The sequence below is a fragment of the Amphiura filiformis genome, unplaced genomic scaffold (genome assembly GCF_039555335.1).
Source record: "Amphiura filiformis unplaced genomic scaffold, Afil_fr2py scaffold_22, whole genome shotgun sequence".
NCBI lineage: Eukaryota > Metazoa > Echinodermata > Ophiuroidea > Amphilepidida > Amphiuridae > Amphiura > Amphiura filiformis.
Window position 1 is genome coordinate 2,296,171 of NW_027305486.1, and position 26,189 is coordinate 2,322,359.

General features: G+C 38.2%; 2 protein-coding genes across 2 annotated transcripts in view; one reads left to right on the forward strand and one right to left on the reverse strand.

Annotated features, from left to right (window-relative positions):
* Nucleotides 1-26,189, forward strand: part of LOC140143465 (snake venom 5'-nucleotidase-like) — a 90,389-nt gene that overhangs the window by 46,414 nt on the left and 17,786 nt on the right. The gene's annotated exons all lie outside the window — the stretch shown is intronic.
* On the reverse strand, nt 12,515-14,724 carry LOC140143508 (histamine H4 receptor-like). The gene is made up of 2 exons (XM_072165339.1): nt 13,751-14,724; nt 12,515-12,646 (listed from the first exon to the last, which is right to left on the reverse strand). The coding sequence occupies exons 1-2, from the start codon at nt 14,663-14,665 to the stop codon at nt 12,515-12,517; spliced, it is 1,047 nt and encodes a 348-aa protein (XP_072021440.1). The 5' UTR covers nt 14,666-14,724.

A 26,189-nucleotide genomic window follows, 5' to 3' on the forward strand; every position in this document is an offset into this window, starting at 1 on the left:
GTTATCAATAAATATCTTTCATGGAAGCGTGGAAGGGTCTATATAGGCTTTGTAGATTTTCGTAAAGCTTTTGATTTAATAAATCATGATGCTCTATTATTTAAGCTGAAACGATATGGTATTACTGGTAATGTTCTTAATGTTTTGAGTTCAATGTATATGCAATTAAATGCTTGTGTCAGAACATCTACAAGTATAACAAATGTTTTTTCTTGTAAGGCTGGAGTTCAGCAAGGTTCTTTGCTGTCACCATTTTTATTCAAACTTTTTATAAACGATTTGAGTACACGACTGAACTCTGACGACACTGAAAAAGTGCAGATAAATCAATGTTTTATCAGTCATCTACTATTTGCTGATGACTTAGCTCTTATAAGTGGCACTATCTTTGGTCTACAAAACAACTTGATGTTCTAGCAGAATATTGTCATGAATGGGGCCTTTCAGTAAATATAGATAAAACTAAAATCATGGTATTTAAACGAGGTGGTGTTCTTAAACGTACTGAGAAATGGTTTTATAAGGGAACAAGAATAGAAGTGGTCAATACCTTCAAGTACCTAGGTAATGTGTTTTCAAGTAATGGGAACTGGCTTAATGCACAGAAATCCACTGCATCGCAAGCTAACAAAGCTTTCTTTGGTCTCATAAAGATTTTGAAAAGCTATAGTCCTCTCCCTGTGGATGTTCTATTCAAGATTTTTGACACAAAAATAAGACCTATACTCCTTTTCGGTAGTGAACTTTGGGGAACATCTGAGTCCCAGATAATTGAAAGAGTACATATTAAGTTTTGTCGTTATGTTCTTGGTGTATCTAAATCATGTAAATCTATCCCACACTGTGCCATTCGTGGTGAACTTGGTAGAAATGCACTGTTGGTAAATTCACTTATTAACTGTATTAAGTATTGGTTTTACATTTTATCACTGGATAATAACAGGTTTTTAAGACAAAGCTATGAGTTTCAATACAAAAAGGCAGAGAATGGTAAAGAATGCTGGGCTATGAAGATCAAAAATATTCTGTACTCTTACGGTTTTGGTGAAATATGGATTGCTCAAGGTGTTGACAATGTAAATTATTTTATTGATGTTTTCAAACAGAGATGTAAAGATATTGATATACAAAATTGGCGAAATGCATTAAGTACATATTCATCACTTACTTTTTATACTCAAATCAAAGAAAATCTAGTGGTGGAAGACTATTTATTGTGGCTGGAGAAACCATTTCATAAAATACTTCTGACCAAAGCCAGATTGGGTGTTCTTGAGTTAGAATATGTTCGTGGAATATGGTTTAAGGTTCCTCGAAATTTACGTATTTGTAAAATCTGCCACACTGGTGAAATTGAAGATTTGTATCATTTTGTATTAAAATGTCCTGCTTATGCTAATGAAAGAAATCGCTTATTGCCAGAGTGTATTCCAAATTTCAATTATTTTATTACTCTATTTCAGTCTAGAAATCAACAAACTATAATTTCATTATCAAAATTTATTTTTAATGCTCATAAAATCAGGCAAACTCTTTTGCCCCCTGGTGATGGGTAAATATATTGTACTGTACTTTATTGTATTGTAAGGCCGAAGGCCTATATATACTGAGAAATAAAATCTCTCCATATGGAGAGAACTGAACTGAACTGAACTGTTTACCTTGCTTGGCGAGTTGTGAGTTGAAGTGAAGATCTTTCAGCTGCTTTTGTGATTTAGGTGGGTTAGTCTTTCCAACAGACTTGTGTTGGTTTCCACGCATATAGACTTCGGCTATTAATTCACAGTCCTCATCCCAACAAAGGGTTGATACTGGCCGCTGATGAGATGATGAAATTGCGATATAGTCTTTGGCATCAAATATGTCTTCTTTGACTTCATCAGGATCGTATCTGTCATCTTTTATTGAAAAACACAACAAATTGTTCGCTGGTTTAAACTTCTTCTTCTTGGACTCATCGTCTTCCAGTTTCCCAATGGTTGTGACTACACGCTGTTTTCTGTTTAGCTTTGATGAATGACTTTGTTTCCTAGCCAACATGTGTGGGGCGAATCCCTTGATGTGGGAAATTCCCGTAATATGATAATTCCCTACTTGCTCGCCGATTCGCCACTTTCGCATTCGCTTTATACTTGAGCTGTGTCATTCGGTAAATATGTTACAGCATAGACTGTCTTCAGAGTCTATGACTACCGTCTACATTTGGGGCGCTGACTGTTATTGGATTGAAGTTATTTAAATAATTGCACCACACGCGAGTAACATTCAGAGATGATGTCATTGCTATTCACATACTCGTTAGTGAGTGCGCTATTACACTAATCTGGACGGTATCAGGTGGCAGCGGATGTGCGGTCGCAATTTCCATTTTATCTCATTGGTATTACAGCATGTGTCGTAAACGTTAAACGTACGCTCTCATTATATTACTAGTATCTAGACTGACATGATAATGTCCAATGTGATTTTTATCTGGTAGTAATTTGATTGATTGCATATAGTGACTCTTTAGATATACGGCTATACCAAAATATTGGTTAGATTACGTTATTAATTAACCTACTCGTATACGTCAGATACAATTTTTGATGTTAGACCAAATTGACTAGGGGTTGTGCAACAATTATGAGCCGGGATGGAGTAATATATCCAAACGGCATGCCAATTGCTTGCCCCCTTTCTCGGCCTGTCAAACAATACCCCCCCGCCAAAAAGATTTTCTCTCCTCTGAACATGCCAATTGCAGTTGGGAACCCAATTTGCATGGTGTAATGCGACTGTTGCGAGCAGGACATTTTCCCGGGAAATTTTGCATATTTGAACGTTTCTGTACTGTCTAAATAAGCAATTTTAAAGAGTCTTATGGGAAAAAAATTGCCCCTCCCGTGACATAAGCCTACCAAAATTTGCGTTCCCCCTTTTTTTTGATTTGCTAAATAATTCTAGTCCCCTCCCCCAAAGTACCCTCCCAAGGGCTCATAATTTCTAATATTGCACAGCCCCGTATAATGATCTTTCATTGTGCATTTTTTGGTATGGTAGGCCTAAAGATTACGTTCATCATTAACAACGGTGATGGAGAAACACATTGACGGATAACCATGATAACAACCGAAAGACTACCGAATTAACACAATAAATTTGTGTGACATGTGATTCATCAAACCCAACGGGAAACCTCGAATGGTTTCCTGAATCTGTTGTCATCGCATAGAGACAATTTTACTACACAACTGACTAGGCTATTCCAGAAAATAAATGCAATTTAAACAAAAGACATAGAATTTGAAACCCCCCGGGGGGGGGGGCACTTCAATATGGAATGGATATAGGTGTAGGGCTGGCACTTCCGCACTAAGGGGCATTCGGTGAGAGCAAAATGTAAAAAATATGGGGTCATTGGGTGAGAACATGACCATTTTTTTAAATGGAATCTTTGGGTGAGAGCCGAAACAGCGCCACAGAAACCTCAAAAATCGAGTTTGTATAGTTCTAAATGGCTTCAAAAATCTTTGTTTTTTCAAAATAAGTAACAAAATCAGTGATAAATTAAAGTTGCTGTTCAAACTGAACTTGTAAGGGTCTTTGGGTGACAGATCAAATGAAAAAATAGGGGGTCTTCGGGTGACAGAGCATGTGTTTGAAAAAATATGGTGTCTTTGGGTGACAGCGACGCTGAAAAAGGGGGGCTTAACAGCCCTACATACGCGTCACCTCCAAAGATGGAGTGCCCCCCGGGTTGAAACCCTCATAAAACAAAGTCTTTGTTTGAGACGTTCATATCATCAGTGCCTCAAAATTTCCCTCTTAAAGGTCATATATATTGCTCGGACAACATCATATCATTGACAAGCTAATATTATGAGGACAATTATGAAAATGACTCCTTTTCTGAAAAAATAAGACGTTTAAAATTGATGTTCCGCAAAAACCAACTTAAGCGATGAGTTCCTTCGAGCGAGACAGATTTGCCCTAGAAAAAAGTTGACGTCATGAAATGAGATGTGCCTGCTTTTAGAGAAGTGACTATAAACATTCTCAATGCACAGAACGTATACTGTTGTTGTTCTCAGAAAAAAAACTCTGAATTTAGTATTACAAATTTAGTGGTTTTTAAACATATGGATAAATCAGCCGCTTCTTTTTTTATATATTAGTAAATTGTGATATTCCAATTCATATTTATATCAATATCATGAGAAATATTTGGACTAAAAAATAAAAAAAATATTTTGAGCTTAGAATTTCAGCGTGATTAATCTGAGACTGTAAACCTTGTTAAGTTCACAAACTCATGTATCTGATTTCCTTGTGCGATATTGCAATGCTATAGGTATTATAGTTTCAACAATTAGTGGGTTTTTAGCGGGTTCGCCGTCGGACAAGTTTATAACTGTCAAGCTTTCGTCAGGAGTAGCTCTGACTTCTTCAGGACAAAGTACCTAAGAATGAGACATATAGACCGCCCCTTGTCTACTGATGACTCTGTAAAGAGCCGTTCACTGAAGACTGCTCCTTGTCAACAGAGAACAAGCAGATCTCGCCTATCTGCTAATATAAAGGTTTTGGTGGCTCTGAAAAGATCCGTTCACTGAAGACTGCCTCTTGTCTACAGAGAACAAGCAAATCTCGCCTATCTGCTAATATAAAGGTTTTGGTGGCTCTGAAAAGAGCCGTTTACTGTTTACTGCTAAACTAAATTTAGCAGATAGGCGAGGTCTGCTTGTTTCTGTGGACAAGGGGCAGTCTTCAGTGAACGGCTCTTTTCAGAGCCACCAAAACTTTAAAAAAATCAGCAGACAGGCGAGGTCTGCTTGTTTCTGTAGACAAGGGGCAGTCTTCTAAGTTTAAACATTTTGAAATTTTTGGCTAAAATTTTTGAATGTCTAAAAATTGTGTCAAAATACTCTACAACACTTGTCCGATACTTAAAAGTGGTTTTTTATTTTGAAATTCGCCCAAATAACGAAGTTCAAAAATTTTGAAATTTTTGGCAAAAATTTTTGAATGTCTAAAAATGGTGTCAAAATACTCTACAACACTTGTCCGATACATTAAAGTGGTTTTAGGTTAAAATTCGCCCAAATAATTAAGTTCAAAAATTTTGAAATTTTGGGGTCAAAAAAAAAACGGTCTCAAATGACTCCAGTACCCTTGATCGATACAGAAAAACGATTAAAAGTGTAATATTCAACGTAATAACGAATGTCTAATCTCTAATTTCGAGTCAACTTCACCGTGCCACGGTATCAGGTGGCAGCGGATGTGAGGTCGCAATTTCCATTTTATCTCATTGGTATTACAGCATGTGTCGTAAATGTACGCTCTCAAATATATGTGACGTGTCATGTCAAAATCAGACATTTTTGGGCAGGTTATAAATTTTGACGTTTTTACATATCTTAAATATAGAGATATTTTGCGCCATAACGCCATTTTCCCCAATGAAATCGGACATTCCTAAGCGAAGATAATGAGTTCGTAAGTTATGGTAATATAAAATTGGAAATTGAGATATCGGCCTTTAAAAATATTATTGACAATGTTGAGAGTAGGAATTACCTTAAAAAATGTCTCAAAAATTGAAATACAAGATCTAGTCTTGATTATAACTCTCTCGATAACTCGATATTATAAACTCGAAACTCGAAATTTGACACTCGATACTCAAAACTTCAAATATGAGACTCGAAACTCGAAATTTTACACTCGATACTCGAAATATGAGGCTCAAAACTCGAAATATGAGACTCGAAACTCGAAATATAAGACTCGAAGCTCGAAATATAAGACTCGAAACTCGAAATATGAGACTCGAAACTCGAAATATGAGACTCGAAACTCGAAATATAAGACTCGAAACTCGAAAAATGTAACTCGAAACTCGATATATGAGACTCGAAACTCGAGACTCGAAAATTTGACTCGAGACTCGAAACTCGAAGATAAGCAACACACCGACCTTACAACTCCTGAACTAAGCACTGTAGAAAAATATGACAATTGACTTTTTGGGGCGCCAGCTACGGCTGGGCCCCTATATTGGCATGACTATGTAAAAAGCTTCTAATTTCACTCTTGCAATATTTACTTTGCAAATATTTTGCTTAAAGTATGCCCAGCTTAAAAAAAAACCCACAATTTGCTTGGATTTGATTTTATAATTGTTTACTAATCTGCACGGGATGAAATCTTGGATTTATAAAAACACCAAATAAACCGAGACCTTTGTATGGCTTAAACCAGTTTACCGCCTCTTAGAACCCGATTGACGGTGACATTTGACCATAAGGTTAATAACGAGGCAGTGAAACGCCTCTTAAACCGATGGCCTTTGTTTGTTAATGACCATACAATCCATATAGTGGTTATTGCCAAAGTTGCAATATGGTGGCCCAATTGGGCGACAAACTGTATGCAAACAACACGACATACCAATTATACATGTTCTGCATTGTTGTATTGTAAAACACTGAAGACCAGAATCAACGTAAATGCCATCGAAACTGCGTATGTGTTTAGTTGAGTTGTATTCACATTGATTTGCTTTACGGTAATTCATGAGTGATTCGGGAATGGGTTTAATTTCATGGCAACCAGCGTTTTGTTATGAATACATTTGGCACACGTGCATGAGAACTTCACATGTACAGATATACAAGAGCATGTTACCTAAGGTCAAAGAAGAATGCCCTAATTCGTCGGCTGTATTCCATAGTGGCGTATAGTGATTTTTGGTCATTTTTTTGAAAATTGGCACATATGTTTTTAATGATGTTCTCTTTCATTTTTTCTATCAGTCATAATTAGCTAATTAATTAATTAAATGTGGCGTATAGTTACAAAGTGACATTTTTTGTATTCCATAGTGGCGTATCGACCATACGCCACTTTTTATACACATTTTATAATTATGAAATATCGACAAAATGAAAAACATCGTATGTCATAGTGGCGTACGCGTATCGGACCTATACGCCACTATGGAATACGAACGACGAAAAGTAACGCCATAGGGATTACACGGCGACCGAGGTGGCGTACGGTTAACGTTAGTTTAGGGTATTGCGTTTTGTTCGTTTTCCATAGTGACGTATAGTTTTATTTTTAGTTTGCCAGCAATAGTATGTATTTATTTCTTTTGAAAATATATAACAATAAAATCTATTTAGTTTACTACAGAAATTTCACATCATTTACAAAATATAATGAATGTCTGATTTACACAACTCGATTTTAAATTGGCATTTCTTCAAACCCGATTTTCTCGAAAAGTTGTTTATTCGCGGCGCCCCACTATACGCCACTATGGAATACGGACGACGAATTGGTCTATTTACGAGGTCATGCATTGATCATGCACTGGTCATCCAAAAATCGGACCTTATTATCAGCCCGACAAATCAGGCATGTATTCTATGACGTTACTTAAGGGCGTACTACACCCATATATTGGTTTGATTGGTCTAAAAAAATATTTTGTCATTTATAGCTAGGCGATATATGCACTGATCATGTGAAAAAAAAAAATGAAAAACATCGAGAAAATGTCGTTTTTCACCTATTTGTCTTAAAGTTGACTGGTTGTTAAGGACGCTTATTTTTAGCGATCCACGTAGTCTCCTTCACAACCGGTTTGTTTCTGCCGTTTCTAACATTCATCGATATTCACATACAGTATTAGACTCGCTACCAGTCCAAAATACGACCTGCCTATGTATATTTAGGGCTGACACGTCATGTGTATTACCAATAGGAAATACACAAGTCAGACTTTTGAAAATAATTCTTTAAGATTTGGTCAAAAATTTGGTAGCCGCCTCATTATGTTATATCTAATGAGACATTTTGTCGAAATAAAATTAAGGATCGAATGCGTTTTAGTGTCCAAAAAGGCAAAATTACCGTCAAACTTTCGCCGAATTCTGCACTATTGCGAAGCCCTCGAGCGGGTGCACAGTTAAATCGGGAATAAAAATATCCGACCTTTGTGATCAAAAACAACAAATTACAACTTTGGACCATGTTTGGACGTACTATAGGCAAAAAGCACTAGTGCCAAATAACATAGAATAGAACATTTGACATCAACTTGACAAAGTAATGAAGAAAATGTGCTCCATAAACATTAGATAAGTGCGCAAAATAATCCCTATTCAAATGCGTGTATAAAACTGAACAGGGCCGGACGGCTACTAGACTACCGCATAAGTTCAAAGTTCTCGTGTTGCCGATTCAAACATCAGCATGTATGCCTAGCGCCTTCTCTTGGTAAAATCCCTGATAAAATCAAGATTGTGACCGTCGTCTTATTAAAATTGAATTTTAAGCGTTGGAACTTAACACAAATGACCATACGGGTATGCTCTCCCGGAAAGACCCCTCCATTTTTTGGATTCCGCAGCTCCAAAAGACCCGTGACCAAAATAGAGCTATTATAGCATACGTAAACACGCGCACGGTAACTTGACAATTTCAGCTCTAAAAGACCTAAATTGCTCGATCATTCTTCACATTTCTGTTTTTTTTGTGTGTGTTTTTTTTTGGCGTTATTCAACCAGAAAGCGAAGAAAGACCCAATTTTGACTATACGCAGCTCCAAAAGACCCCCTTCTATATTTGTTGGCAGCTCCAAAATATCCCTTTCCGCGCATGACGCCGTCAGCTCCCCCGGCGCTCCCCGGGACCCATCACCTACTAAATTCAGAGGGAGCACACCTCAGGAGCATACCCACCAGAAATACATGTTGTGCCCTCCCCGTGAGGTGGCATCATGGGCGTAGCTAGGACTTCTTAGGGGGTCAAAGGAGTCAAAGGGGCAACCCTCATTCAAGGGGGAAATCTTTAACGAAACAAAATAGGCTCAAAAGTAGGCCTACAAAAAAGACCCTAGTAAAATGCTTCAGGGCGACCGCATCCAAGGGGGCGGACTTCCCACAGGGGTGGGGTAGCTTTCCCCATTGCCCCTTATGTACGGCACTGGACGTATGAGAAATTTGCTTAATTCCGCAATTTGGACATTTTAACAAATCCGCATTAATTTTAGACATTTTAAGACATGGTAGTTTAAATAAAGTGAGTAGAAAAAGTGAACATATTAAATAGTATAGGCTAGTAGGACTATACCCCGGGGTCGGACCCGGGGTATATTAATACTTGGCTTTTGCAATAATATAGGCCTTCGTGCCAAAACTTGCTTGCCCCTTCTTGGCCTGCCTAAAACTCAATACCGGCTGCCATGTAGGCCTAGGTAGGCTATAGGGGGACAATGTTTTGGTATGTCGATAGAGGGGGATTGGCATGTCAAAGTGGAGACTGGCAAAGATTTGCTGGCATGATTGATGGGGAAAGCAATTCACCACCCCAGATGGCGAGTTGCGATAATATAAACTGAATCAGCGGTGAAAAGCACGAGTATAGGCCTACAATTCCGCAAGTACATTTTAAAGGTGACACGGGAAAATGAAAGTTAAAGGTTATAGCCCGGTGTCATGGGCCTATAACACTACTAATATATTAGATGATGAAATAAGCATGATAAAATTTTAAAAAAGGGTCTCACTGGGGGATTTCCAAATGGTATAGGCCTACCAACTGAAATTTCTTACTCCTTCCCCGGCCTTCATAATCGCCTTTGTTGTCCCTGTTTGTTGTTATTTAGTATACGTAGAAATGCTAACATAGCTTAGTATTAGTGGTTTAGCCAAACGCCGAGTATTAAAGACAATTAATCTCATCCCGGGAAAAAATCAGACTTTACACGAATCTAATTAGCTAAGCCTAGGCCTATAGGCCACCTACATTATATCGGGCTTCAACTTTGTCAATTGGCCTACTGCTGTTAGGAATATTAGACTTACATTTCAAAAATACCTATAACGACAATTTAAATGACATATCCTTTACTTTTAGACATTATAAACAATTTTGATATTTCATTCTTTCCTGGGATCACTGGATAGGCCTTTAAAATTGTCTAGATGGAATGTCTAAATGCGAGCGTAGGGCCTACGTTATATAAGAGCGTGTCGGATAACGTGCAGGAAATTTCATATTTGACTGCGTTTCTAACTTTCTGTAGGCATATGCCTGGCGTGACGTGATTCCAAAGCCTTGAGCATGTTATTTAAAAATCAGTCTTGTCCCATTTAAAGGAGTATTTCGTGATCCTAGCATCCTCTATTTATGTCATTTTGCATTAGATATCCACGAAAAAACCATAGGGCCTATTCCCAAAATTTCAGTTGATTCCGATTTTGTCCATAGACAATGCGTTGTAATTTCGTTCTGGTGCTCCATATGTATCTTTGCTAAACGAATTAATCTGCAAGAAATATTTTGTACATAAACATTATGTAGCCAGAGGTTTATAAAAATCTCAACTTTTTTTTGAGAAAAGTGGGGGGATGAGGCTGTGGATCACGAAATGCCCTTTTAATGTGCGCCAAATATCGCTTTCCCCCCTTCGATCTGCCAAATTGTCCCAAATTCCTTGCCCCCTCCCGTCTTGGCTTGTCCAAAATTGGTTTTTTCCTACTCCATGGCTCCGGGATTTGAGCTTAAAAATACCTAAATATATACATACACTAAAACACGGCAACGGTTATAACGCAATGGATTGTGGGTGACGTAGCAAAATTAGCGTGTGTCAAAATTCGGAATACCGTGGCGACGTGCATAATTCTATGGAATATATTTGATTTTTTTGCCTTGGATAGCGACAATCATAGGTAAGACACGAATAACATTATTCCACTTAAAATATTATATCACTGTATCAATTTTGGAGTTCCTAGTTGAAATGGATTAGAAAACAACGGTAAAATAGTTACCAAAATAGGGATTTTAAGCTTTAACGAGCCTTACGGAATGTGGTGGTATAGATGACGAAAATTTTTTTTTCAATTTTGCTGTACTATGGTTGTGATAACCTGTTACCTTGATTAAGTTTCAGTGAAATAATGTCGCTAGTTAAAAATACAAAATATAGCTCAACATTGAAAATAGAAGCATTTTAACTAGTTCGTTTTTGATAGATGTGGAACACTGAAAATCACCAAGTTCCTGAAGCCATCAGGAACCACTTATTCCCATTTTACCTATCAACATTATTTCTCTAATGCGTTAGCAACACGTATCCAAAATTTTAACGAAATCCGTTGAAATTAAGCTTTCCAAAATGAAGTGAATTTAAAACACCAGTGATGTACCACCTTTTGGCTTCTATCTAAAAAAGCATGTAAGCTACGTTGATACCGATGCCACCAATAGAACGAGAAGATTTGCCCCTTCATTTTGCATACCACTTTGGCCAATTTTTTTTTCTCTTTTCTTCACAAAATGCAAAAAACCGCAAAAAAAATGCAATGGGTGTAGTACCCCTTAACATGTCAGTATATTCTCATTCAATGCCTAACACTGCATATTGAATGAACGTGAAACATTCACTGTCAAAACCCATAGTTACTTTCCACATTAACATACATTTTTATACTTCGTTTTATTAAGCTAAGTTACTTCACATATGTGTATGATTACAACGTTTACAATTTCTACTATTAATACATATTGTTTCACAAACATACCTCAAAATTATTCCTTTTCAAACCGCTCTCATACCATGTTTATTATCGATACCCTGTATATATTTTATATCGATGTCAATTCGAAGCAATTCAAGTACCATCATTTACAGTACGTACATATTTTAAGTTTAAGGTAATAGTTTCACCATCTATATAACTACTTATACCATGTAGGCCCTATTATGTTTTATATCAGATCCAAACAGTTCTAACCAATTGACAAACCATCATTATACAATATACACTTTTTAAGCATTTTAATACTAGACTGAATGGTTCCAGCAGCTTCAAATGTCTGCCTCTTCATACAATGTATATGTACAAAATTAGAATTAATATATATTTTTGCACAAACATATCTCAGGATTAATGTCAAGCTTTCACCTTTTTAAAGGTAAAAGTCTTTCATCATGTTTATAACTGACTTGACAAACACATGTAACGTTCCATGCACCTTTACTACAACTCTAGTCTAATATATTGTTATGTCATTTCAAATTTAACACTTCTAAGAAATTACTTCAAATTATTTACATACTATGTAAATGAACGTTACTGCGGGGTCTACGTGTACTTCATAAATTATGCACAACCACCAGTAACCAACCAGAATCTACAACACAAAGCAATATTATCCATTCCTTCTAATGACATCCATGTTTTGTGCTTATGTACTAAATGTTTATGTCAACGTAATAACTACATTACAACTACAATACATGTGTCCATCGTACTTATTTGCGTTTTCTATACTATCCATCATACCCCCCCCTAACGAAATTCAACAATATCCTCCCCCCAAAAAAAAAAAAAATCCCCCACCCTACAAGATCAAAAAATTTAAACGGAAGGTTCGATCAAATTCCATTTAGTTCATCCAAAACAGCCCTGTCATACACCTTCCCCACTCAAACACATTTCTCTTGCATTTATTCATCTTCTACTCTTTCCCAGAAAAAAATCATTAAAATACCAAATCTAAACACCATGAATTTCGCCATATCACGTCCAGACTCACTTTGGGCGCCCCATTCCCTTTTTAAAGGATTTTTGATTATTTCCTGTAATGAGAAGAACAATTTGAGATACATAATAACATGATGGGACTGTTTTTAAGTTTTGGCCCCACTGTCACCTTCGACCCCTCGTGGGAACCACAAGGGGCATAGAAAAAAAAATGGAACCAATCAAATTTTTATCCTTTCAGGTTTAAGCACAGATTCTAGAACCTCTGGTTTAAGGATGCAAAAAAAACATTGGTTCCACTAATGTAGCAAAAGAAAATCACAAACCCATACCGCTCTAAACTACATAACTGTTGTCGCGAGCATCACTTGCTACCTTACCTCTACAAACTTACAGAAATCTTGGCAAAATGTGAATCTAGCCATATATTTTCATCTCTTCAGACGAGTTAGAATGACAATGATTGCAGTCAACACAGTTGTCAAGAGAATTTAATATCCCAATGCATTGCCATTTATTGCGATCCTAACACGTACTAAAAATAAATAAATGTAGATATTTATATAGCGCTTTATGCCGTAAACAGCCTCAAAGCGCTTTACATTTATTCCGCCGTTATTAGAATATGTCGGAACCACGTTTGCAGCCTACAAGTGGCGCAGGGTCCATCAGTACAACGACTGTGACTACCCCTAACAGCTTCCCATTGCACCTGGGTGGGGTGAGGCAAGCGAGGCAAAGCGCCTTGCCCAAGGGCGCAACACGGTGGTGGGATGGGGAATCGAACCCACGCACGTCAAGCAAGCTCTCAGATTATGAGTCCAAGGCCTTAACCACTGAGCCACCGTGCCCTCACTACATGAAACTACATCCTTACTACATCAAATGCATGGGCATCGAGCCTTCGAGCTACCCATCTAGCTAAAGACCAATAGTTAACTGCTTCATACAATCCAATACAATTGATCTACTCATGTTTTTAGTCAAAAACGTTTCAAGTAATTTCCTGTAGTCAATACGGGATATATAAGTTGATGGTTACGCAATTAATACAATAATAACTATTCATGTTGCCTACAAGAAAACATTTTCTTAAGCCGTTTTCGGAACAACGGATTTGTTGCGACATAGAGAAAAGGATTTATTGCCGAATTAAGCCAAATTAAATATTCAGTAAAAAATGCAAACGCTGTTATTACACTGTTAGCGGACACAAGTTCCAATATGATGACTATATTATACGGCGTATAACAGAGTAAAAAAGTTACAACTAATAGGGTGAGAGTTATCGCGGCTTTGCGATCTTTATGAAGGCTTTGTCTTGAAACATTGACAGAAATATCTGCTTCATTCCTCGCTGGCATTGGCAATTGGTTTTGATTCCTACCCATATTAGTGGAAAGAGTAGGAATTTGAACATCTCCAGGTTGTACAGATTGTGCTCTTTTGCGAATGATATAAAATAGTTTGATATTAAAATATGCAAGAGCAAAGACAGGAATAATAAAAAGTACGTTGATTTCAAATATGGTTAAGCTTATATAGTAATTTGCTGGGAAATCACAGTCGACAGTATAATCAATGTTGCGCTCTCCTGTTATGGGCTCTACAAGAAGCACTGTGAAGAAGCAGAATCCGAATGAAAGGACCCAAGAAGCGACAATGATCAAAATCACACGGTTTCGTGTTTGTGAACGCATGTAGTTTTGAATATCGTTAACCATGAAATGTCTATCCCAACTTATTATCATCATGGTGAGCGTGGATTCAATGGTTACGCCATAGTCGATAACAATCCACCACTTGCACACGTATTCACCGAAAATCCAATCACCATAATGCATCCACAAATTAAGCCACGGTAAACTCAGCAGGCCAACGTTCAAATCTGCTAAGGCAAGATTCATAATCAGAATGTTCCCAGGTTTACTGTAAATATTTTTGTCGCTTAAAAATACAATAATTGTCAGTAAGTTTCCACCCGATGTCAGCACAACATTTAGCCACAACAGGAAGAATACAGCAGGATGAAGAGTGTCGCTCGCGTGTGTGTTTTCTTCCAACGATGATTCTGTCGGAGTTTGGTTGTTAAAGCTTAAAATAAGCGAAGCCATGTTTGAGTAAACTTGGTAGAGGCACAAACATGTAGTAATGACACTCGAATGGAAGTTACTATCTATCTACGAACCGACTTGTAATGCAATGATCAAGATGATAGTTTATTATTAATATACGACTGCTTGAAAACGATATTTGCAATTGAAGACCTGAGCGCAAGAAGACGGTAAGTCCATTTGGCCCCTCAACATGTATACACTAAAGATACGTATAGTTTCTAAGGGCGAGTTTCCCGACAGGAGTCTTATTAAGCCGTAGTCTTAAGGTGGCCTTGAGGCTACTAAGCCTAGCCCGCTCTCGAAGCCGGAGTCTTAACTCTAGTCGGATTTCTTCAACGCAAATTCAACCTAGTCTTAGTGGCCTAGCAGGCTTAACGCTTGACAACCTCGTCCCTTTCAATCAGCGACTTAATTGTATAGGCTGTTGGAGGTAGATGTACATAAGCTGTGGTCCTCACGGTTTACCGTACTAACAAGGTTGCCGTCTCATTATCGCAATGTTCCCGGCGCAAAGACTAGCCTGGACCCGCGGTCTTGTGCTTGGGCTTATACCGTACACAACTTGATGCAAGAATATTGTGTCTGTTTTTGTGTCTTTTATGTATTATTTGATTTCCACTTGACTTTTTATGAGTCCAACTTGTATGAATGATACGCCTATGCTTTATACTCGTGATTTTTTTTTTTTTTGCATCCCAAAAGGGTAAAACTGTCAAGTGTGCTGAGGCTTGTGGATCAACGTCTAGGCGTTGTGCCTGTGCGTAGCGCACTATAAATCCCTGCGCTTTTATTTTTTTAAACTGTAAGCCTAATGGAAAGGAATCTGTGATTCCCCTAAAAAGGAAAGCAACCAACGTGCTATCTACTGCTGATAACAATAGTCTTCTCAGATCTCACATGAAGTTATCTGTTGGTACAATATTTATAATTATTTAAGTAGAAGATATAGCAATATTATATGCATCTTATCCGTAAATTCAGTTTTAATACTGCATACATGATTGTTTCGTGTCAAATATTTACTATATCTTTACCAATTTTGTCCTTCTTCTATTGGTATAATATAGGCACTCCAAAATAATATTGTAATAGGCCTACGTATGAAAAGTACGAGTATCAAACTATACTATTAAGGCTTGGATAGGGACAGGTGGTATCATATAGGTCTTCATAATGATGATGATGATGATGATGATGATGATGATGATGATGATGATGATGATGATGATGATGATGATGATGATGATGATGATCATGATGATGATGATCATGATGATGATGATGATCATGATGATGATGAAAGATTTTTTTTAAAATTATATCGTTGTTAAAAACCATCATTCAAAATGCGTAGGTCTTATGATAGCAACAGCTACTTAAAAAAATTCAACTAACTCAAATGAACACTGAAGTAAAATGCTGAAATGTTCAACTAAATCGAACAATTACTTACCCACAGTGGCGTAACTAGACATTTTCATTTGGGCTGGGGTGGGGGGAAAGCGGGGGAAAACATAATAAATGAGGGGCAGGCATCGTTCATGCTGTTTGGGTTTGTAAGGGGTGGAGTGGGTCTGAGGAGTTATGGGATCTGCTTGGAATGTGTCCCCGGAACATTGGCGTAGATTTCTTTTTGACATGGGGGAGGTGGGATTGAAAAAAAATTATGGTTAATGCCATATTTAAGGTATTAATGCTGGTGACATATAGGCCAATGGTACAAAAGTGGGATAAATGCAATTTATTTAACCTTAAAAATTGAGTTTTTAGGTTAAAATGACCAAATAATGAGGTTAATTAATAACTCTCAGAAGTAGGCCTAATTTACCTTTTTCATGGGGGGGCAAGAGCTACCTACTCATGTTAATTGAAAGACCGTCAAAAATATGAAAGATAAACTTTGCGTTACAATTTAAATAATTTGTAAATTGAAATAGACCAAGGCTTATGACCTAAGACCTGCTCTGAGGCAGGGCCAAGAAAAGCCGCTGTAAGCCTGGTCTAACAGGCTTGCGTAGACTACGGCTACAGAAGACTGATTTCTATAAATGCAAATTTTACTGAAGCCTGGGGCTAATCCTACAAGCCAGGCCCATGGGCTAACGAAGCCTCGAGGCTATGGTAGCCGTGCTTCGGGAAATACGTTTTCAGTTAAGCCTGGTCTTACGACCTCTTAAGCCTTGAGGCTAGACAAGCCAATTGCTAAGCCACCCGTCGAGAAATTCGCCCTTAGGGTTTTATAATGTTTAATACATAAGGTTGTGAAAGATTTGTTTTGGCCCCTGAACATGTATAAAACATTACCAAACTATACGAAACTATGCGGAACTTTAGTGTATACATGTTGAGGGGCCAAGTGGACTTACGGTCTTCTTGCACTCAGGTCTTCAATTAATAATAGCTAGTCATTCAATCTGCGTAACTTGAGTGAGTTTTGATTTCTTTAGTTTACTCTGTGGTAATGATCAATGAACCGTCAATGTACAAAGTCTTGAAATCGAAAGATTTGTACAAAGAAATGTAAAGGAATTAGAAACACTAAAAGGCTACTAAATACCTCGAATATCTATCTTTGATGAGAGAATATCCATGCAATTTTCTTAAATCAGCATGATAAAAGTACTTTGTTATCGCAACCCTGACGGCATGAAAACTTGGCCTTGGTTACATGTTATTTAATATAGACAGGCTTGGCAATCAAGTAGGCATGATTGCAAAAACATGACTAAAGACTTATTATTCAATAGTACCGGGGACAAATGCAATGTATGTTTTAATTATAGCATGACTAGCTAGGAAATTACAAGGTTGTTGAAAATGTTTATACTGCCACAAAGGGCTTGATTATCCAATGTAGCATGTTATGTAGACACACGCGATTTTATTTTGTACTCTTAAGGGATCTGGAATGAGCGTTTTGAGCGTTTCGACAGTATTTTTGTGGGACATGAGAGCACATCAGACATATCGAATTGCATTCTGAATACGAAGAATGTCTTTCTGATATCAAATAATTTTCATTTTTGAAATTCACGATATAATACAAATTTTATGACAAATTAATAAAATTTGATATTTTTCACATTTTTGATATATAACAGTCCTCGGAGTAAATTTTATAAATCTAATGACATATTCTTAAAGTGTATGTAGCTGGGAGGAAAATTTTCAATTGATCGTCGGCTTTTCATCCTACCTACATACACTTTAAGTATACATCATCAGATTTATAAAGTTTACTTCGAGTACTGCTAAATATCAAATATATCAATTTTTAATCATTTGCCATAAAATGTGTATTACATAGGACATTTTTCGTATTCAGAATACAATTCGATATGTCTGATGTGCTCTAATGTCCCACAATAAATACTGTCCCAAAGTTAGACAGGCGCCCGCCCCCAACCTCCTCAAAAAAAAAAAAAAAAAAAAAAAAAAAAGAAGAAAGGAGAGAACAGAAGAGAAAGGGGGGAAAAAAAGGAGAAAAAGCGGGAAAATATAATTACGTTATTATACTCGTATAAAGAGAAATTGTAATACTTGATGTAGATATTATTGCCAAACCAAAACCTATGTTCTTATCGACAGAGAGCGTGAATGTGAGGCCACAAAACCTCATAATAAATTCACAACCGGTAGCTGTAAAAGACAGAAAACAGAAATGACAGAAATGACAGAAAAGTTTGGAGTTATGAATTAGAGAGTTGTCTGGAAGCTATGGGAGTTAAAATGTTGGGAGTTAATGTTTAAAGGTGCAGGTTCCCATTAATTGATAGTTTGCTGGATTGCCATCAAACTTGGTGGATGCGACTACCATCGGGTGCCGAAAATTGTCAAGGTCATCCGAGTATAGATTGTTGGATTGCCATCAAACTTGGTGAATGTGACAAAATTTAGTTTCTGTAATTAAACAAATTTTTGAGCTACAGGCACCTTAACAGTGCCACCCTTATTTTCAGCTTCATGAATGCCTCCTTACCTACCATGTCCGTGCACGGATTACTTTCATCATTTCATGCACTCAGATCAACAGTGGCATGTTTTCATCTAATTGTGGGTAACTTGTGAACTTTGCTTATTTTTGGAATGGATATAGAGTCTTCAATTGTGTCTGCTTTATCACAATTTGTTATGCCATATAGCCTAAATAGTAAAAGCTAATAAAATCTAATTGTGATGATTTGTGGGGATCAGCATCCACCCCTCTCCATGTACTCCACCACCACAAAGTTCTCGCCAACATCACATGCACTTCAAAGAAAGTAGCTTAGGGACGCACCATTAGACTTCACGGGGGGGGGTGGAGGAAGTTGGGGTCAGGGCAAGATTTTTTTTCGCCGCCAAAGGCGGCATTTTTTTTTTTTTCATGCATTTATACAGTTTGGTGAGGAAAGTTTTTTTTTTTTATAGTTTTTAGTGTTGTAGGGAATTTTGTTTTGCTCATGTAGTGGGGGAAGTTTTTTTTTTCAAAAACTTCCTCCCACCCCCTTGAAGTCTAAATGGTGCGTCCCTTATACTCACTGCGCCACTAAGAAACTCTAAAAATATGCATATGCAAAACCAACCTGCTGTGTATCAGCAGGTCCTGCAGCTGGTCAAGGCTTTCTGGCTTTAGAGCATAGACCATTTAAAACATGCTTTGAGGCACAGTCCAGACTTTTGTGACAGCGTTACATTAGGACCACATAGAGTGTATGGTCAAACTGATTCATTTCGGCTCATTCTCACTCATTTGCATTCATTACTATCAATAACTACTCTCTAATTCATAACTCCAAACTTTTCTGTCTTTTCCGCCATTTCTGTCATTTCTGTTTTCTATCTTTTACAGCTATCGAATTCCCAACTAAATCGTGATCGTGCCATAACACAAAACCCAAAATCGCACATCTAGTCCAGGAGCAAACTACCCAGTTTATAAGTCCCGTGGCCTTTTGATGAAGACAATGTGCCACCTATCCTAGCATGTTGTTTGGGTCCCAAGTAACATATTTATACATGTTCAAAATGGCCACCAAAAATTCAAAATGGCCACCGAAATCAATTTATTTCCTTCAAACATACAATAAGCCTACATCAATCTGTTAACATCTGGTGACATGAATATTAAAATAATAACACACACAAATAATAACACACACAAATCCCATTTTTAATTACTTAATGTACACCCCCAACACATCTCACCACACCCTCCCCCTGCGACCTATATATGTTTATCACATTGAGATGATGACTTCATTTCGTATATTATAACATTTTAAAGTGCCATAGAAAATGTATCAGAAACATTTCTTGGCTCATACGGGTATCCTTTATACAAGATCAAGACAGTTAGTGGAGCTAGTTACTACATCCATAAGCACACGGCAGAGGGGCGGGTGGTTTTTCAAAAAATTTTGAACGCATTTAAGGGCACTTTTGCCCAAATGTGTCCAGTTGGTTGCACTGGTTTCCACTGAAACCCACCCATCGATATACCAAAATCGCTGAAAAAGGTACCCCAAAACCCGGCCCCAAAACCGTGGCACCTTCCTGTACACCTTCAAACAGGAAGACCCCCCCGGACATGGTATTGGCCAGACATTGAAGGTATTGAAGGGTATTGAGAACAGGGTGAAAGGTACCAAGTGGTCCCAGAAATGGGTTATGGGTCCCGGGGATGGACTTAAACGTTTTCTAGGGATGGGGTTAGGGATACCAGGGATGGGGTAAAGAGTACTAGTAAAGGGTATCGACGCGGTCCCAGGGACAACAGTTTATGGATCCAGGTGAAGGTGCTAGGGTTCCAGGGATGAGATTACGGGTATCAACAATGGGGTTTGGGGTACCAAGGACAGGGTTAGGTGTTCAGGGGACGGGGGGGGTCCAGGAATGGGGAGAGTCCCATGGTCGGTGTTAGGGCACCTAAAACAATTCCTACTGTACCAATAAATTCACAATGGGAAGGGTCAGTTTGAAAAATATTGGATAGGGTGAGGGGTACTGGAGATGGAGTTTAAGGGTCCCAGGGTTTGGATAATGGGTACCGGGGACAGAGTTAGGTGCACTGAGGATGGGCTAGGGGTACTGAGGACAGGGTAAAGAGTACAACGGGTTGTGAGGCCCGGCGAAGGGGCTATGGGTTTCACTCCAGGGAAGACCGGTCATGGGTTCCAGGAATGGGGTTAGAGGTCACATGGTCGTGTTTGAGGTCCTAGGGATAAGATATGGGTTACTGTGATTGAGTTAGGGGTCCCAAAGCTGGGGTAATTGGTACCAGGAACTGGGTAAGGGGTACTGAACAATTGAACATTGGGTAAGGTGAGCCGGATGTGGGCTAACAGGTTCCGAAGATGGGATTAGGGTCCCAGGGATTTTGCATGGGTCTCAGGGACGGAGTTTGGTGTTCCATGAAATGAGTTAAAGCCCACATAGTTGGTGTTAGAGGTCCCAGGGAATAGGGTAATGAGTGTGGAGGCTCAGGGTTAGGGATATGAGTACCAGGAACGGGGTAAGGGGTACCAGGCATTGGATATGGGGAACCAGATGTGGGGTTACAGGTACCAACAATGGGATTAGGGTCCCAGGGATTGGTCATGGGTATCGGGAGTGACTGAAGTGTTTCCAAGTGAAATGAAAATTGCCAAGGTCAAACCATTATATAAAAAGAAGAGCAGGTTGGAAGTACTACAGACCTGTTAGTATTTTGTCTGTGGCCTCCAAAATTTTGGAGAAGGCAGTGTTTGTACAATTTAACAGGTATCTCACGGAAAATAACATCTTATTTAAATTTCAGCCAGGTTTTAGAGGTAAATATTCCATAGACACATGTCTTATCTATCTTCAAGATCATATCAGAAACCAAATCAGTGCTGGTCTGTTTACTGGAATGGTGCTTCTTGACATCCAGAAAGCATTCGACAGTGTTAATCACTCTATTTTATGTCAAAAGCTTACTGCTCTGGGAATGAACTCCACTAAATGGTTTGAGTCATATCTGAATTGCAGATCTCAGATTGTTAATGTTAATGGCTCAGACTCCAACTCTATGGCTTTAACATGTGGAGTTCCACAGGGGAGTATCTTGGGTCCCATTTTGTTCCTTTGTTACGTGAACGACATGCCCAACTGTGTTGATTGTATGCTCCTTCAGTATGCAGACGATAGCGCTCTTTTGGTTTCTGATAAAGATCCGTTAAAAATTGGGCAGCAGCTTAGCAAAAATCTCGAAAGCTGTAACAAATGGCTCATAGATAATAAACTTTCTCTCCACATGGGCAAAACAGAACTCATTCTCTTTGGAACAAAACGTAAATTAAAGAATTGGCAAAATTATACCATTGAGTGTGAAGGGCAAACAATTCATGCTACTCCCTCAGTCAAATACTTAGGTCTTACTATTGACCAGTGCTTGAATGGTAACGAAATGGGTCTTGGTGTCATAAAAAAAGTAAATTCTAGACTCAAATTTCTTTCTGCTCTTGTCCTTTGTTTGTTTGATTACTCTATTTCTTCTTGGTATGCTGGCACACATAAGCAGATGAGTAAAAGCCTTCAAATTGCTCAAAACAAAGTTATCAGATTTATTTTAAATAAGAATTGCATGTATCATATTACAGAAGATGATTTTAAAGATCTTAATTTCCTTAACATACAAAATAGGGCAAAACAACTCAGGTTGAACCATGTTTTTGACATTTTTAATGAAGTTGGCCCAGACTATCTTATACTAAAATGCAGTAAACCTTTGACGAGCGCGTATTGTAAGGATACATTTACTGCGTTGCACGCACTTGTCTCTGATTGGCTGCTGAGGCGATCTGTTGTTGCCGAGTGGAAATTTATGAATGAACTGTGCGCCGTACGCGTTGTTAGCGCCGAATTTGCAACATCACGGTAGTCGCGCTCGTCAAAGGTTTGCTGCATTTTAGTATAGTTCAAATTTTACCAGAGTTTCAAACGTGCACCAATACAGTACTAGAAACAGTGCTCAACATTTTCGTGTTCCAAAATCCACTACCATCACTTCTGGCTCTTTTTATTATAGTGCCATTCAGGACTGGGCCAACTTACCAAGTGCAATCAAATCAATTTCTAATAAACCAAGTTTCAAAAAGTCTGTAAAAACTCATCTTTTTAACCAAATTTAGTTTCTCATGATTTTAATCATGTTTAAAAATTTGATTTTACTTTTAATATTCACTTGTATATATTTCTTTGTATGTTTTTATATGTTTTTATGCCTTTGTATAAAGGACCCCTTCGGAAATAAGCCTTTGGGCTTAAAGGGCTATCCTGTGATATCTCCTTGCTTTGTTTTTTGTGTATTTTATGTTATTTATCTTAATGCATTTTATATCTATTTACCTTGTATTGTTGTATGTGCAATATGGATATACCGAATAAAATCAAATCAAATCAAATCAAATAATGAAGCCAATTCTATATACATCAAACAGCCGTGCGGTAATGGGTACCAGGAAAGGGGTTAAGGGTACCGGGCATTGGGTAAGGCCTGGGTACCGGATGTGGGGTTACAGGTACCAAAGATGGGATTAGGGTTCCAGGGACGGGTCATGGGTCTCGGGGACTGAGTTAGAGGTTCTAGGAATGGAGTTAAAGGTCCCATAGTTGGTGTTAGGTGTCCTGGAGATATGGTTAGGGGTACTGGGGATGGAGTTCCGGGTTTCCAGGTTTGGCGTTAGGAGTCCCAGGGATGGCGTTAGGGGTACTGAGGACTGTGTAAGGGTACTGGAGTAAGATACTTAGGGTACTAAGGATATGGTTAGGGTGCCAAGGATGTGGTTATGGGCTGGTCCAAGTACATCAAACTTAGTCGGAACATATCAGGTTATGGGCCACTGGGCAGTGGATTATGGGTCCCAGTGTTGTGTTAAGGGGTTCCTTGCATGGGTCTAGGGGTCCCAGGGATGGGTAGGGCTATTGGCCAGGGATGGGGTTAGGGGTACCAAGCATACAGGGTTATGCGAACCGAGGAGGGTATAAGGGAAGGACATTTGGGTACTAGTGCGTGATACATGTTATGGGGTATAGATATCAGAGTACTATGTACGTTTAGCAGGGTAGGCCTACAAGGTTATGAGTTAAGTACCGAGTTAGGGGTGATCGGGGTAAAGATTAGGATTACGGGTTGGGGTACGGTATGGGTATGGGCTGGCTCCGGTACATCAAACTTAGCAGGAACATAATTATTATTATCATATCCAGATGAGGAGACATGAAGACATTTAAGGAGGAAGTTACAGATCTTAAATTCAGGAACTATTTTATAATAAAATGTTATCATAAAGAGTGAATTCATAATTATAGGTAAGCATTTGTATGTGGGGTTGGGTGCGTGGGGGTGGTGGGGAGTGTATTTGCAGTGTAGTATGGAGCTTGTGTATGTGTTGGTATATTAATTAACATGTTACTTGCTTAAAGTTATATTTTACAATGCTCATTGTATGTTTAGAGGAAATAAGTTAATTTGGCGGCCATGTTGAATTTTTGGCGGCCATTTTGAATATCAAAATCGTCAATATTAGTGCATACATGTCATGAATAATATCCTAGGCCTAAAACATTTGCTATTGTACCAATAAATTCACAATGGGAAGGGTCAGTTTGAAAAATATTGGAAAATTATTGCCAAAATGGGCGCCATTTTGAAAAACATAATGGCCGCCATATGCTGCATCTGGATTTTTGTAAACATGTATAAATATGTTACTTGGGACCCAAACAACATGTTAGGATAGGTGGCACATTGTCTTAAAAAAGGCCACGGAATTTAGTTTGCAACCTGACTAATCTTTTAACTTTTTATCTTTTTTTAACAAAAGCAAATTTCCTAAATGGGACCAAGTTTAAATCTAAGTTAGCTGAAAACTTCCTCATGATACATTATATTAAAACAAATGCAAATATATTTTTAAACCTTTATAAAGCAAAGTCAAAGATGAGAATTTTTTTTGAGGTGTTTATTTCAATTTGTCATAATTTCCCATTTGATATATTAATTATATAATAAGAAAAAACAAATTTTAATACTTGGGGTATTTTTGCCAAACCAAAACATTTGTTCTTATCGATAGAGAGCGTGATGTGAATGAGGCAACAAAACCTCATAAAATAGAAGTTACTCTTTAGCAAAAGTAACTTTCCAAAGTTTGAAAACCTTTAAGAAAGACATCAAGAAATTTAAAGCAATTTTCAACTTTGGCGCTTCTACGTTTTGAAATTTTTTTATGGTAGATCTAAATAGAGTTGAAAACTTCGACACAACTTAGACTATGACAAATATTCTGTATGAAGTACAGCAGCTGGTACAGCGAATATTGTTAAAGTGGTTTTCATCATGTTTTCAAACAGTGATCTGAAATGAACTGGGCATGGAGTCGCACATCAATGACTAATCCGAGGTTTTTTGAAGCAAACTTTACACCCAATGACCCCCCCTTGGCATCAGCTTACAACCAAAGAGCCCCCTTTTTTTTTATTTTTTTTTTAAATTTTACACCTAGTCCGAGGTTTAGCTTTAAAATTGCAATTTTTTGCCCAAAAATGTACTTTTCACGGTTATTGACACCCAAGTTTTAGCGCTCCCATACTGAATGACCAACATTTTCTTGAAATGACTGAATGACCCAATTTGTTCATCAAAATCCTACACCGATAGACCCCTACGTCACTTTGATATTCCGCCACCCCCATACCCACTCCACCCCACCACCCAACCCGGGTCCGCGGCCCGGTACCGGTGCACCCGGCGGTGCACTCAGGCTACAGGAACTGAGCTATTCAATGGCAAGAGTGTGCATTGTGTACATAGTTTGTAGAAAGGTGGACCGTAAAAGCCCATCTCGCCCGCTGTAAATCATTCCCCTGTACGAGTCACTTTGGCGTTCATTTTGTATCAACAAATCCCATATGATCTGCGCTTTTGATTTGTTCGTGTAAGGGTACACTTCCCGCATGAAATTCCGCTCTTCGTGTCTCTCATAACCATGATAACGCCATTTTCCTTTTGATATCCAGTTATGAAAGATGCAATCATCTTTATTTGGTTTGACGGCACACCAGGGTCCTGATCCGACCAGGCCTGCTTTGATGGGAGGTTTTATTGCAGGTGGCCTATATATGACTTCTTCTATTCCCCTTCTGTCCAACTTTTTCTGTTTTAACCGCTCTTCGATGTTGGATTTCTTTGCTTGTATTTGATCCTGTACTGTTTCATCGCGTTGTATTTTACGCGAATAAATGTCAGATTTTACCATGAGTTTTTTATGTTTACCTTGATTGGCGAGTTTTGAGTTGAAGTGCAGATCTTTCAGCTGCTTTTGTGATTTAGGTGGATTAGTCTTTCCCACAGACTTGCGTTGGCTTCTACGCACATACACTTCCGCTATTAATTCACATTCCTCATCCCAACAAGGGGTTGGTCCAGGCCGCTGATGAGATGATGAAATTGCGATATAGTCTTTGGCGTCAAATATGTCTTCTTTGACTTCATCAGGATCGTATCCGTCATCTTTTA